Source organism: Sus scrofa, chromosome 5 (assembly GCF_000003025.6).
Source record: "Sus scrofa isolate TJ Tabasco breed Duroc chromosome 5, Sscrofa11.1, whole genome shotgun sequence".
Classification (NCBI taxonomy): domain Eukaryota; kingdom Metazoa; phylum Chordata; class Mammalia; order Artiodactyla; family Suidae; genus Sus; species Sus scrofa.
Window position 1 is genome coordinate 19752940 of NC_010447.5, and position 14082 is coordinate 19767021.

Genomic DNA, 14082 nt, shown 5'->3' on the forward strand with positions numbered 1-14082 from the left:
GTACACTGTCTCTTCAAGTCCCGTAAAAGCCCAGCCCAGGGCAGTGTCCGCCCTGTCACAGGTGCAGTGGGCGAGCTGAGGCCCAGAGAGGCGGGCTCTTGCCTGAGGACGTACGGCAGGGATGGCAGAAGGGGACCTTACACTTCTCAAGTTCCCCTTTCTCTCCATTATGCTACTTCTTCAGGAAAGGGGGCGAATCTTGCCTTCCCGCCTCCCCTCTCCCCTCCACTGCCTGGAAAACTCAAAAGCAGAGGGCAGGAGCGGCCTGGATGTGCGGTCTGAGGAAGTTTCTTCACCTCTGCTCAGCCTCTGTCATTTACCCTGGCCCCTCAGTGTCTAGGACAAGGGGGAGAGGTGACCCCTCCAGTTCCCAGCAGGGGCTTCTTTGTGAATAGCCACCGTGTTCTCAATCCAGCTTTGCTAACAGGGGTGTTGGTCTCCTCAAAGCTGGAGAAGGGAACCTGTCCTGAAGCTTGGGAACCACTGAGGCTTCCAGGGCAGGCAAGGAGGCATCCATGCAACACCCCTCTTTTCGGTGGGCTGAGGGCCAGGGTGCCGTTCCCAGCTTTGTCCAGCAGACGGCGCCCATAGCACAGTCACGACTGGGCAGGTCTTAGGGCTCCAAGTCTCCTAGCTGCAGGGCAGCCATACAGGGAGGTGGAATCTTTTCCTCAGTATGAAGAGAACTTCCTTCTTGGTACCCTGGTAGTCAGTCCTCCCACCTATCTGACCCTTCAGTGAGTAAGTCTGGGGCCAGGAGAAAACTCCCCTCTCAAGGCTCCCGCCCAGCTCCTCCACTTCCTCCGCTTCCTCCGGGAAGAGGGAGCGGGGCAGAAGGGAAGGGGGCTACAGAGAAGGCATGACAGGAGCGGAGAGAGAAGAGATGCTCCAAGTCGGGAAAGAAGGAAGATGCCAAGGGCTTAACACCAAATTTATCGCTTTTTAAAAACAAGAGATTTTTCCCCAAAAGTGAAGAAATAAGAAACAAATCCAGTGTCCATGCATTCCCAACTGCAGTCTTGATTCCAAGACACCTGCTTCACTCTGAAACCTGTTGTGAAGGAAGTGGGCAGAAAGAGGTGAGAGAGGCCAGAGGTCCTGTTGTCCCCTCCCCGCTGGTCTACACAACCATCCCGTTTGCCAGGCATTGAACTTTTGATGTCTGACACTATTCCCTGCCCACTTGTCCAGCCTACACAGGGGAGGGGGAGACCCTAAAATCAGAGCTTGCCAGGTTATTTCATCAGTGTCTCCACTCCAGGCGGAACCCCTGCTCCCCCAGCCTGGACAGGCGAGGACCTCCCTTTGGGTTCCAAATGCCCTTTATCAGAACATCCACTGTCTACTTCCATCATCCATTCCAGGAGCCAGAAACCCTAGGACAGAGTCTAACCTCCATCCCTCCTGCTGCAGCTTCATCCCACTTCTCTTTGCCCATCAGGGGAGATGCAAATCCTCTGGCCATAGAGAACAGCATGCCATGGACTGAGGCTGGTCCTCTGGTCCCCTTTCCCTTGACTCCAGATCTCAGCCCTTGCCCGCTCAACACAGCCTGCTCTCCCGCAGGTGAAACAGCCCAGCCCTGGGATCTTACCGAATTGGCTCCCTGGGAATCCCACGGTGGTCACTGGGTGGAGGGTTCCTCTGTGCTCGGTTTCTCACTGCCCCTCTCCTGAGGGATGGATTCTGCAGGCTCTGAGGAGGGACAATGAGTGGCGGGAGGGAGAGGTGGTGTCCATGAGGCCTTGGAGAGGGGGGGGGCTTCTGCTTCCCCATCCTGGACAGGAACTCAAGACCAAGCTGGGTGCAATGCGGCAAGACCAACAGGGTTGTCTCTGGTCACCATTACTCTCTGGGTTCACTATTTTTTTTTTTTTTTAATTTTATGGCTGCCCCCTTGGCATATGGAAGTTTCCCGGGCCAGGGATGGAATCTAAGCCACATCTGTAACCTAGACCACAGCTGTGGCAATACCAGATCCTTTAACCCACAGCTCTGCAGTGACCCGAGTGGCTGCTGTTGGATTCTTAACACACTGCACCACGATGGGAATGCCTGGGTTCACTATTTTAAAAATCTGCTATCAGAAATTAAAAAAAAAAAAAAGCCCAGTAAGAAAAGCTTAAAAATTTGGGCACAAGTTCAATGTGTGGCTAACTCTGACCTGAAAAGGGATGAGGCTAGTGGGGCCATTCATTTCACTGCAGAAATATTAATGTGTTTGATTACAGGGGGCTCTGCTGGGGGTATTATATAACATATATATATATATACATACATATATATATGTGTTATATATATGTTATATATATACATGTATATGGTGTCACCTTCATAAAACTGGAAGAATTCTTTTTTTTTTTTGTCTTTTGTCTTTTTGTTGTTGTTGTTGTTGCTATTTCTTGGGCCGCTCCCGCGGCATATGGAGGTTCCCAGGCTAGGGGTTGAATCGGAGCTGTAGCCACCGGCCTACGCCAGAGCCACAGCAACTCGGGATCCGAGCCGCGTCTGCAACCTACACCACAGCTCACGGCAACGCCGGATCATTAACCCACTGAGCAAGGGCAGGGACCGAACCCGCAACCTCATGGTTCCTAGTCGGATTCGCTAACCACTGCGCCACAACGGGAACTCCAAGAATTCTTTTTTTTTTTTTTTTGGTCTTTTTGCCATTTCTTGGGCTGCTCCTGCGGCACATGGAGGTTCCCAGGATAGGGGTTGAATTGGAGCTGTGGCCACTGGGCTACACCAGAGCCACAGCAATGCCGGGATCTGAGCTGCATCTACAACCTACACCACAGCCCACGGCAACGCCAGATCCTTAACCTATTGATCAAGGCCAGGGATTGAACCCACAACCTCATGATTCCTAGTTGGATTTGTTAACCACAAGCCATGATGGGAACTGCAAAACTGGAAAAATTCTGACTTCTGGCCCACATCTGGGATAAGGGCCTGGGGACATGCAGCTTCCATTTTTTGGGGCTGCACTCGTGGCATATGGAAGTTCCAGGACCAGGGACTGAATCCAAGCTGCAGCTACAAATGTATACCACAGCTGCAGCAGCACTGGATCCTTAACCCACTGTGCCGGACTGGAGATCGAACCCACGCTGCCACAGAGACATGCTGGATCCTTAACTCCTGTGCCACAATGGGAGCTCACAGCTTACATTTCTTACAAGGTTCGTGTGTGTCAGCTGCTGGACTAAGAACTGGTCTCATTTAATTTTCACAAACCACTCAATGCCATAGGTACCATCATTTTCAATTCACAGACCAAGGTGAAATTGCTCAAGGCCTCTGGGCTGGCAAACTTGCAGAGCCAGGATTCCGGCCTGGGAGTTTTGCTCCCATCAAGGCAGGCTCCCCCGCATACAACACGGAGCTCTGAAGTCCAGGTTGGGAGGGGGTGGTGTCGTTCAGTAAGGAAAGGCTAAGAGAGGCAAATACATGCTGTACACGCCCAGAATCCGTACTCTCAAGACGGTTTCTGGCTACTGCTGGGCCCCTCCCCATCAAGGGTAAAGCTGGCCTCCCCCGGGGCTGGTGGGCCCTCCCCAGCCTGAACGTACTGTCTGCTTTCCCAGTGGCTCCCGGCCGTGACTCTGCTCCTGTGGTTGTGATCCCAGGTGGGCAGGACTCCTGGGTCCCTGTGCTCTCGGCGGCTCCTTCGGGCTCCTCTCCCGGCTGCTGTTGCCCCAGGTGATGTTCAACCATCATCTGGAGCTCTGGGGGCACAGAGAAAGGGAGAGCGCATTGCACAGGACTGCCAGCCCCCTCCGTGGGCCCTCAAATTCCACAGCCCCACTCAAGGGCCACAGCACACACTGCCCGCGTGGTTTGATGTTCTCGTCCGAGATCCAACCAGGAGGGACATTCGCTGGGCAGTAAGGAGGGACTAAAGCTAGATGATACAACGTACTTCCTTTAAAGGTAAGGGAGGGGAAGGGAAGAGCCTTTATGAGCAAAAGATCCTCTTGACCCGCCGGGATACCTGGCCTCCCTTGGGGGTGGGAGAAAACACTCAATTTAGATTCAAGAAATATATATATATATGTATATGTATATTTGGAGTTCCCGTCGAGGCTCAGCAGTAATGAACCAGACTAGTATCCGTGAGGATGCAGGTTTGATCCCTGGCCTCGCTCCGTGGGTTAAGGATCCAGCGTTGCCGTGAGCTGTGGTGTAGGTCGCAGACACGGCTCGGATTCCGTGTTGCTGTGGCTGTGGCATAGGCCAGGAGCCCCAGCTCCGGTCTGACCCCTGGCATGGGAACTTAGTGCCGCTAAGCCATAATAGGAACTCCCAGATTCAAGGACTATTTGAATACCTCCTCTGTGCTGTGCACTACGCTGGGTGAGTTCACATACTTTATTTAACTGCCAAAGTGAGGCAGCATTCAGGGCCCAGTAGGTTAAGTGGGTTCTCCAAGGCCACCCAGCTAGTCGGTGGCAGAGCCGGAACGTGGCCCCGGTTGGTTCAGCAACAACTCTCCTTTAATAAAGGCAGATGTGATGACTTCCCAAGGATTCCTTCCCAAGGGGTCATCACGCCTATGGCTCAGCATCAGGCACCACGGCGGGGAAGGGTCTTCCGAACCTTTCATTGTGGGTGTGGTCCTCGTCACCTTCTTCTGTTGCCGTGGAGACATGGACAAAGTGGGCTGTGAAGGGCACAGAGCACAGGTGGGCACCTGCCCTTCTCACCGTACCCTTCCCCCACCCTGCCTCACCAGGCTTTTGGACTGGAGACTGGGGGTATGTGTGGGCTTCAGAAAGTGGGGAAGAGGGAGTTCCCGTCGTGGCACAGCAGAAATGAATCCACCTAGGAGCCATGAGGTTGAGGGTTTGCTCTCTGGCCTCACTCAGTGGGTTAAGGATCTGGCGTTGCCCTGAGCTGTGGTGTAGGTTGCAGACGCAGCTTGGATCTGACATTGCTGTGGCTCTGGCATAGGCTGACAGCAACAGCTCCGATTAGACCCCTAGCCTGGGAAACTCCACATGCTGTGGGTGCAGCCCTCAAAAGACAGAAAAAGAAAGTGCAGGAGGAAAATTCCTGCTTCCCTGATCCCCCTACCAGCAAGAAGGTGAGCAAGTAGACTTGTGGGGGACCTAGGGGAGCATGCATGTACATCCACTCAAGCACATGTTTGGGGGGTGTACAGGGAAGAGGGAGACAAAGGGTCCTACAGATGGGGGGAGGTTGAGGAATAATGCCCTCATGAATCTGGGGGTTCTCTGCCCTGGGCTGAGCAAGGGGGGCCAGCTCACCTTGAGAAGTGGGTTGGGGATCCGGTCTTCATCGACCTCTGAGGGAAAGGAGAAAGTGATAAGGATGGAATAATCCAGGGGGTCCCCGCAGACCGACTTCCCAAGGGGAGGAGCCTCTGCAGTCACCTCCTTCCAGATCTGTCCCTCACATGTGCCCCCAGGAGGCTGGTCCCGATGGCCGTGCCCAGCCTCCTCTTTCCATGTCCCTCCTGTTCTGCTGGCTGGACTGTACTCCTGCTTCTAGTCCTGTCCTTGCCTCTGTGGTCAGCCTGCGTCCCCATCCTTGCCTCAGACCTGGAGGTTCCTGAAGGCAGGGTCTGTGATCTTTTCCTCACACTGAAGTATCCATTCTCCATCTCCTTCCAGCCCTCAGCCCAGACCCAGAACTGCCCCATGCCTAGGAGAGCACACCGGACCAAGAAGAGCAAACTATCCCATGCAGGGCCCGGGAGGGGACACTCCTTTTCAGTAATTGGAGGGCAACTGGAGACTCTAGTCTGGCTTATTAGAACAACCAGTTCTCTTGGCGCCCCTGACATTCTCTGGGACCTTGTTCTTTCCCTAGACCTTGATGGGGACACGGGTGACCAGAATGCCAGCTGCTCCCTGAGCTGTTTCTAACCTTCCCCTTGTCCTCTGGGGGCCGAGGAGATAGCTGATGGGGGCGGTCCCTCCCCCTCGCAGCTGTCACCGCCTCTGGGGGATGGGGGCAGCAGCCTCTCAGTTGCTGGAGAAACGTGGAAGGCTGTTGCCATAGCAACCAGCAAGCGGTTGACCACCCCAACTCCTGGGGGGCTTGGGAACCAGGTGGTCTCGCTCCCCTTCCTCATGCTGCTCTGTCTTTCCCAAGCAAAGGAGCTCCTCCTGCTAGTCCAGCCACGGCTTTCCTGACTCCAGGCTGGAGGGGATCTCTGGCTCCTCAGATCCGCCCTTCTACCTGGCACCCACCTTTTCTCACCGGGACCCAGCTGTCCTCAGCAGCCCCCAATCCCGTCAGCGACCCATCCTGGGGTTACCTGGAGATGACTGGTCACTAGTCAGCACGAGGGTGGCAGGGGTGGGGCGGCGCCTCCGGATCTGGGGGGAGATGTCAAATACAATGGAGGCGTCAAAGCCAAGGCACCCAGCAACATAATCCAGGCCACCCGCTCGGCACACCTCACAAATGCCATGTTACCCTGAACCCACTGTCCCAGGGTGGACAGTCTTGCGCCCACCCCTCTTCCCTGGGGGCCCAGAAGACCACCCCCACGCGCTGCTTCCCCCAACCCCCTTTCTGTCTCTGCCTCTGCCGGGTCCCGGCCCCAGCCCTCCACCTCAGCAGCTATATCTGCGCCAGTGCATCGATTGCTGGCCTGCTGTCCTTCCGTCCATCCTGGATCAATGCTCAGAAATAATCTGAGAGGGCATGAAGCGTTTCCCCTCAGTCTCCCAGCCCACTCCCCAAACGGACGTGAACCTCTTGTGGGCCAGCGCCTGCGGAGAGCACCCCTCAGTCCCCACCCAGCCTGGGAGGATGGCACAGAGAAGGTGGGTCTGAATGTGCCTTCTCTTGGCCCAAGCTCCTCACTCCCTCATCGCCTCCCTCTCCTTGGACACACCGCTTTTCTGATTTGTCAGGAAAAAAAAGGATCTGGAGAAATCCTTGTCACGGTAAATATAATAAGAGGAGGAGCCTGAGGCAGGACCCTCGTCAGGGACTAAAGCTTAGCTGAAAAACCTTATCCCAGGCTCCAGAGTCTCATTCTAAGAAATTAACAGATAAGAGCTGATTGACTGCTGGGCCTCTGAGCCCCCATTTCCCCACCTCTGTTCTGTGGTCATGCTGCCAATAAAGTTGATTTTTGTTGAAGGCAGTCCAAGGACTCTTGGGACACGTAGTTTTTTCCTTCCCTCTGGAGGCTTGGAAGTGAAGGGAACCATGGGGTTGGAGTCCCTGCAGCTCCCTCCAGGGCAGAAGAGGAGAGGGAAGACTAATGGGGCTTGGAAAGAGGCTAAAATTATCCGGGGCTGAGAGGAGTAGACTGAGGACACCGAATGATCAAATTCTGTCTCTGTGTGTCCATCATCTAGAATCATTACCATTGGGGGTGGGGGTGGGGGTGGTAAGACCCCTGCCTCTCCCTGTGCCCAGAGGGTGGGTACCAGCCATAGCATGAGGGGCAGGGTCTGTCTGAGAGAGGGACTCCTCGAAGAAATGGCTGCATGGAATGGGGGTAGGCTGGGGTAGGCACTGTTTTCTCAGGAGAATCCAGCATCTGCTTTTGGTGACATTTCAAGGTCCCTGGTGATACCAGTCCTGTGCGTGTGTGTGTGTGTGTGTGTGTGTGTGTGTGTGTGTGTGTATGCGCATGTGCATTCATGCGTACACTGCACAGACATTATTTGTGAGTCTGTCTCTGGTTCATCCTGGTGCAAATGTGCTGGGGGCCAGTGGGTGGGCAGGTGTGCTTCATGCATGTGGGGTGAGACCATCCTTCTAGGAGAGGGCACGTCCCTATTTCTTTCTTGCCCTTGGGGGAAGGGAGCTGGAGACAGGGAGCGGGTGGATTGTGGATTAGTAGGAGGTGGGAGCCTGAGAAGGAGATTGCAAGTATGACTGAAAAGGCCTTCGAGAGGGCAGCAGGGTTCTGTGAGCTTGGATGCATCCCTTTTTTAACCAGTTCTTTGCCTGGGACAAGATTTGTAAGCACTGAGAGTCCTTGAGAATTTTCATGTCCTACAGCAGGAGGGAGGAAAGTTAGGTTTCCTGAAGCACCTCCCAGGCACCTGAATGACTAGGAAACAAGTAGGCAGTCTCTTTTCTTTGTCTCGCCCCTATCTCAAATCCTAGCTCTCAAGGACACTTGGTACCTTTGCCTCTGATTTATTTCCAAACCAGTTACGCCAAGGACCTGGTAGTTGTGGGCAATCCTCCATTGCCTGCCACTCTGTGCTCCATAACTCAGAGTTTCCAACCCTGCCGCCCTCGAATGTTGGGTGCTCCTGCCAAGCCTGGAGCTTTTTGCCTACCCGCTTGGGTAACACAGCAAGAGGGGCTGAGGTTAGACTGCAGGTAGAATTTCAGGCTGAGCAGACCCAGATTTCCGAAGATGAGAGAAGAGCAGGCTAAAGCCCCAGCTCTCTTTTTCTCTCTGGCTCCTTAGCCCTGCCTCATCCTCCTCCCTGCCCCCCGGACCCCTCCCTGCACCAGCTGGCCTACCCCTCCTCCTCCCAATCCACACCTACAACTGTCTGCTCTAACACCAAACAGACGCAGGTGTCAGGCAGTGAACTCGGCTGTGCCAGTGGAAGGCAGTTCTGCTGGAACCTCACCCCTCAGCCCTCAGCCCGCTCTCTTGGGCCCTTTACCCTGGGTCTGAGGTTGTCTTAGCCAGGCCCCTCCTTCCAGGCCTAACCACATTTCCCCTGACCCCAAGGGAGTGCCCCCAGCTCCCCTGTGCTCCTGGCACTCCACCCTCCTTATCCTCAAGAGGCTGGCAGGCTCACCACCCCCTGTCCTACCACCACACCTTGGAGGCCTGGAGACGAGGCTCCCTCCAGGCCAGGGAGAGGGCGGAGACACGAGTCCCTCCCCGCTCCCCACACTTCGGGCAGCTGAAGTTATCGGGAGAGCCTGTGAACCCAGCCTTTCCCTTCCCATCCAGACCTCATTCTCCCACAGAGCTGGAGCAACAGCAAGAACTCTCTCTCCACCCCATCCCTCGAGGTCAGAGATTTTTCAGGGGAGGTCCAGCCGGAGCCCGGGCAGCTGGTTGGGGGACAGAGAGCAGTGACCTTGTGGGAAATGGATATTAATGGATAGTCTTTAGGGCTGGGGATGTCTAGGCAAATGGATGGAGAACCCAAAAAAGAGATGGAGCAAAGAGCAAATGGGCAAATATTTGGCAAATGGGCGGGTAGTAACAACCGCGGGTGGTCACTGGCTCCACACACATGCTCACTCTCCCTGAGACACACACTTGCTCACACACACTCATACACTGCCGCCTCTGCCAGGCTGCTCTGAGCTAAAAATAGGCCAGGCCGGGAGGCTGGGCCAGGGCCCTGGACTCCCACCCCTTGAGCCCAGGCCAGCAGAGTGCTTCTTCCTTGCCGATACTCACCTAGGACCCTGGCCCCTAGAAAGCGCCCCCGCCTCCAGCTTCCCAGGGCGGTTCTCTCCATGGCCTCCCCGCGCCCCCACTACGATCCAAAGGGCAGGAGTTGGGAAAAAGGGCCCACGTGTTCAGACTTGCAGAGACGCGAGTCAGCCTGCGGACCCGGATCACTCCTCTCCCCAAAGCCCCAGCCCTCCAAGATTTATTTCTGCAGCCCCTCCTTGTCCTCACTCTGGAGTCAGGCAGGGTCACCCCCAGTTAGGAGAGAGCTTGGGGGAGGGGGCTCTTTTATCACCCTCCATTACCTGCCCCTCTCCCTTAACCTCTCAGACACCCGTGGGCGACCCAGCTGAGCTCAGAAACTCTGGCGGGGGTTGACTGGGTGGGGGATGCAAGGCTGGCGAAGGGGGGAGGGGTCGTGTCCTCAAGCAGGCCCCCTCCCCCAGGGGTGGGGAGGCAACGAGCGAGTCTCGCGGGGACCCGCTTCGAGCGCTGGCGCTGGTCCTTCTGTCCGTCTCGAAGAAGCACAGACGGGGAGAGGGGGCTCCCACGGTGGGGGAGGGGATAGAAGACCCCCAAACAGCGCGCTGGCCCTCGCAGGGGCGCACCGCTGAGAGAGGACTGAGCGGGGGTCTGGGATCGCAACGTCCAGGGGTCCCTCGTCCTCTGCGGGGCGAGTCCCCTGCCGCCCCGCCCCGCTCCGCACCTGCTCCGCCGCCTCGGGGTCAAGGTGCGGCTCCAGCAGCGGGACGGTGAACTGGATCTTCCGGGGGCTGTGGTCTTGCTCCATGGCTGGGGCGGCGGCCGCTGGGGCGGCGGCGGCGACGGCGGGCGGGCGGGCAGGCGGCGGACTCGGGGCTGGGGCGGGCGCGCTCCTTCTCCGCTCCGCTCCGGCCCGGCCCCAGCCCGGCGCGCTCGGCTCCCGGCTCCCGGCACAGCGCTCCCGGCTCCCGGCCCCGGGGACTCTGCGGCCGCCGATTGGCTCGGCCCCCGCCCCTCCCGGCCCCCTCCCCCTCCCCCTCCCCCCGCCCGGAGCCTTAACCCCGTCGTGGCTGCGCCGCCGGCTGCCGGGGGTCACCGCCCCGTGGGCGGGCGAGCGGGGTGTGGCCGGGTCCCCGTCTCGGTGCACACAGCGCGGGCGGGTATCCGGGGGTCCTCAGAGTTCTGGGCGGGGAGTGGAGGTGGGGAGGGACCACGAAGAACTTCTCCAAGCTGGGACAGAATTGAGGGGCTGGGAAGGTGGAGGGGCGCTGCGAGAGATGAGGCAGCAAACGCGAGAGGACGATTTTTTATGATCTTAAAGGGGTCGCTTCATAGAAGAAAGAAAGGGGATTTAGGCTTGCAGCCGGAGGGATTAAAGTTAGACCAGGAGAAGGACTTTCCTTTGAGCGGAAAACACTAGAGTGGAGGTGAACACTTGGAGGGGAGGAGTGGGTCTGGGCACAGGTCTGGGTACCCTCTGCAGCGGGAGGGGAAACGGAAGACCTCAGAGGGTCTCCAGAGCTTATCTCTTGAAGTGTTGATGGCCGTGGGTGCAGGGCTGCTGGCCGTGGGTGGAGGGCTCAGGGAGCGGGAGCATCTGGGACACGGCAGAAGGAGCAATGGGGGTGGGGAGCCAGTAATGCTTGTGAAATAGGCTTCTCTTTCTGCTTGCTAAATTCTGGGGATGCAAAGCAGGTGAAAGGCCTGCCAGCCGAGAAGGCTCCACGGGGCTGGAGGGGGGAACTCCTTTGGTGGGGTGGCTTGTTTACAGGTGGGGTTGGTTTCCAGTTCCATTGCTGGCAGATTAATGAAAAGAATCTGCTGTAACTGAACAGATGACAGTGAGACTATGTGAAGAACTTACTAGTTTGATATAGGGACCAAGATATCACTACTAGAGAGTGGGGGGATAGGATAGTTGCTGAGCTAGTGGGTACTCTGCCAGGGGCAGGGGGGGTCACTGGATAGAGAGAGGAGAGGTGCTGAGCACTGGGGAGGGGCAGGGCTGGATGTGTCTTTGGGGAAGGAGAAGAGCCTGGCTCAGGAAGGGACAAGGAGTTCTGAGAGAGGGGCAGGGCAGAGACCAAGGCCAGAGATCTGTTTCTTTAGCCTTAAACTGGGTAACTGGCAAGTTCCATGCAGATTTGATGCTCGGTCCTCTGGGGACCCCAGGACCATCCTTTCCTCCAAGGGGTCAGCCTAAATCCTCAGTTGCCTCCCCTCCTGGGCAGTCCCTCCCTGGCCTGGATTTCGCATTGCCCCTTTCCCTCTTACCTCCCAAAATAACCTCCCCTGCCCTTCCCCCCTAACCGTATCCCTTTACACACAACAGGCCTGGCTCAGTTTTCTCAGGGCAAGGCTGGGGTTATAGGGACCCAGTGGGCCAGCCAGTCCTCTATCTGCTTGTAACTGGCCCCTATTTTGCTGTCATTTGGACTTCAGGAATATCCCCCTACATTTGTGTGGTCCCCTTGTTCTCTCTTTGATGTAACAGGGCCAGCCTGGAAAACAGCTGCTTGGGATCCCAAGCTCCACCCCCCTCCAATTTCTCCCCCCTCCCCAGTGACAGTAGGTGTGTGTGTGTGTGTGTGTGTGTGTGTGTGTGTGTGTGTGAGAAGGCACTAGAGCCAAGAGGATAAGGATGGGGTGGGGGACACAGGGGCTCAGTAGGACCCAGGTGCTCTTTCTGGCTTTTCCTCCACTTCCTCACCTCCTGTCTACACATACACAGAGCAGGGTCCAAGGTGTCCTTTAAGGAGGTGACTTGTCCATCTCCTACCCCATTCCACCAGGACCCAAGAAACTAGAACTTGAAGCCAGGATTCCCCCACCCCCACCCCTGAGCCTCGATTTCCACATCTGTAAAATGGGCAGAATAGTCCCTACAGGACAGAGTTGAGCCTCATAGGAGATAAGGTACCCGACACGAAGACAGCCTTCAACTAGTTGCTAGCTGCTGTTACTATCATCTCGTTATCTTCTGGCAGGACAGCAGAGTTGGGGGAGGCACCTGTCCAGGCTCTCATAAGAAGACCCTCTGCACCCACCCCTGTCACCCAGTTAGCCTAGGCATCTCCTCTTCCCTTCTCTCCCTCACACTTGGGTTTGGTCAGGGAAATTCCACCCCAAGCCTCACACCCATCTTTCAGGTTGCCTTCTCAAGCTCCAGCTTCTCAGACTCTTTGCCCTGAAAGCTTTGGGTCAGGAGAGGGCCCAGGACGCTGAGGCTTTGGAGAGATGGCTGATGGGGGCTGCGTGGGCTGAGGGTCCCAGGAGCAGCCGGTGCTGGGGTGGAGGCAGGGGAGGCAAGCAGGGAGTGGGAGGAGAGGCAGCTCCTGGTTCTGGCTTCGGGATGAGACTCCGGGTGGGTGGGTGAAGCGTTTATGTGTAGTGGGGAGGGGAGTGTGGCTGGGGTGCCACTTTGGGTACTGGGGTCTCCACATGAGCTGGAAGGGGTCTGTCTGGGAAGGTGTGTGGGTGTCATTTTGACCTTTTTTATGCCCAGAACTGGATGAGTGACAGTGGGTGTCTGTTATTGTGTGTGGAAGAAACCATGGGTCGCTCACATGCAGGGCTGGGAGTTGCCACACCTGCTCTTGGAGCCTGCCCGCCCCAGCCCTTCCCCGGCTTGCACGTGTCTGTGCAAGGTGTGCTTGGGTGTGTGCAAGCGTTCACGTCCCTGCCGCAGTCCCAGCCCTGCAGGAAAAGCAGCAGCTGTTTCACGTGGTGCCCTTCTGGGTCCATGAAATATTTAAGGTTATAGGGATGTGACTTGGTGATGCAATTACTTAACAGCTCCCACCTGCCCCTACTCTCGGAGCTGGACTCGCTTAATGGGCCGCTCTTTGTGGCTCTCAGCACTTTCTGCTTTTATTTGTCTATCCTCCTCACTCCCCACCCTGCTAACTTCCTGCATTAATTCACAAATCCCCACCCCCAACAAGGAAGGCGGGCAGGAATTAGGATCTTTATTTTACTTTTCAAGGGCAGGGGCATGTCAATAGGTGAGACTGGGATGGGCCACCTAGGTTGGGCTTTGGGAGGTCAGAGTTAAATCCTTCCCCCTGCTGCCGACTTTCTGGACCACCTTGGGGCCATCACTCCCCCCCCCAACACACACACACACACACACACACACACTGAGCTCAGTCTCCTCATCTGTGAAATGAGGGGGACCAGGTGACTGCATGGGTTTCTTCCTGTTCTAATATTTGTCATCTGGAGTTAGAGATGCTCCCGTCACATAGGCAGGAAGTCTCAGAACCAAGGTTAGAACCCGGGAGGCCTAGACCTCACCTCTATCTTTGCATCTCCCTGCCTGTTGAATACATGACACACGCGCTCTCATCACACACTCAGCTCTGAGGACTTTCGGCACCCAAGGGCGCAATGGCCCTATCCAAGTGGGCTCCCTTGGGAAGCCATATCCTTGTACCAGTTTGCTGCCGTTTCTCAAACATTTCTGGAAACTCCTCTGGAATCATCTCAGAACTCTTGGCATCAGAACTTGTGAGGCTATCTGTCCCCTGGGGCTCCAAAGCCCACCTAGAAAGCATCTCTCCAAGAGAAGTTTCCAGAGCTTGGGAGCCCCGGCAGCACCGTTGGAGCAGATGTGTGGCCTCTCAGATGTGTGGATGACTTGGAGGGCCCAGCCTCCTCCAACTGCAGGAGTCCTGGTTTGCCTGCAAAAAAGCCTGTGATTATGTTTCTGCCAGGCTTGGGTACAC

At 56.4% G+C, this 14082-nt stretch overlaps 1 protein-coding gene across 1 annotated transcript; it reads right to left on the reverse strand.

The window, feature by feature from the left end:
- Nucleotides 911-10342, reverse strand: PPP1R1A (protein phosphatase 1 regulatory inhibitor subunit 1A). The gene is made up of 7 exons (XM_021091751.1): nucleotides 10080-10342; nucleotides 6290-6350; nucleotides 5274-5311; nucleotides 4603-4666; nucleotides 3576-3731; nucleotides 1595-1695; nucleotides 911-1051 (listed from the first exon to the last, which is right to left on the reverse strand). The coding sequence occupies exons 1-6, from the start codon at nucleotides 10161-10163 to the stop codon at nucleotides 1625-1627; spliced, it is 474 nt and encodes a 157-aa protein (XP_020947410.1). The 5' UTR covers nucleotides 10164-10342; the 3' UTR covers nucleotides 911-1051; nucleotides 1595-1624.

What these genes read in the sequence shown, in the direction of transcription:
- PPP1R1A (XM_021091751.1), bottom strand. Translation starts at nt 10,163, where the DNA reads ATGGAGCAAGACCACAGCCCCCGGAAGATCCAGTTCACCGTCCCGCTG. An exon ending in ACCCCGAGGCGGCGGAGCAG is followed by an intron (nt 6,351 to 10,079) that starts GTGCGGAGCGGG and finishes ATCTCCCCCCAG; the next exon opens with ATCCGGAGGCGCCGCCCCAC. An exon ending in AGCCACTGGGAAAGCAGACA is followed by an intron (nt 1,696 to 3,575) that starts GTACGTTCAGGC and finishes GTCCCTCCTCAG; the next exon opens with AGCCTGCAGAATCCATCCCT.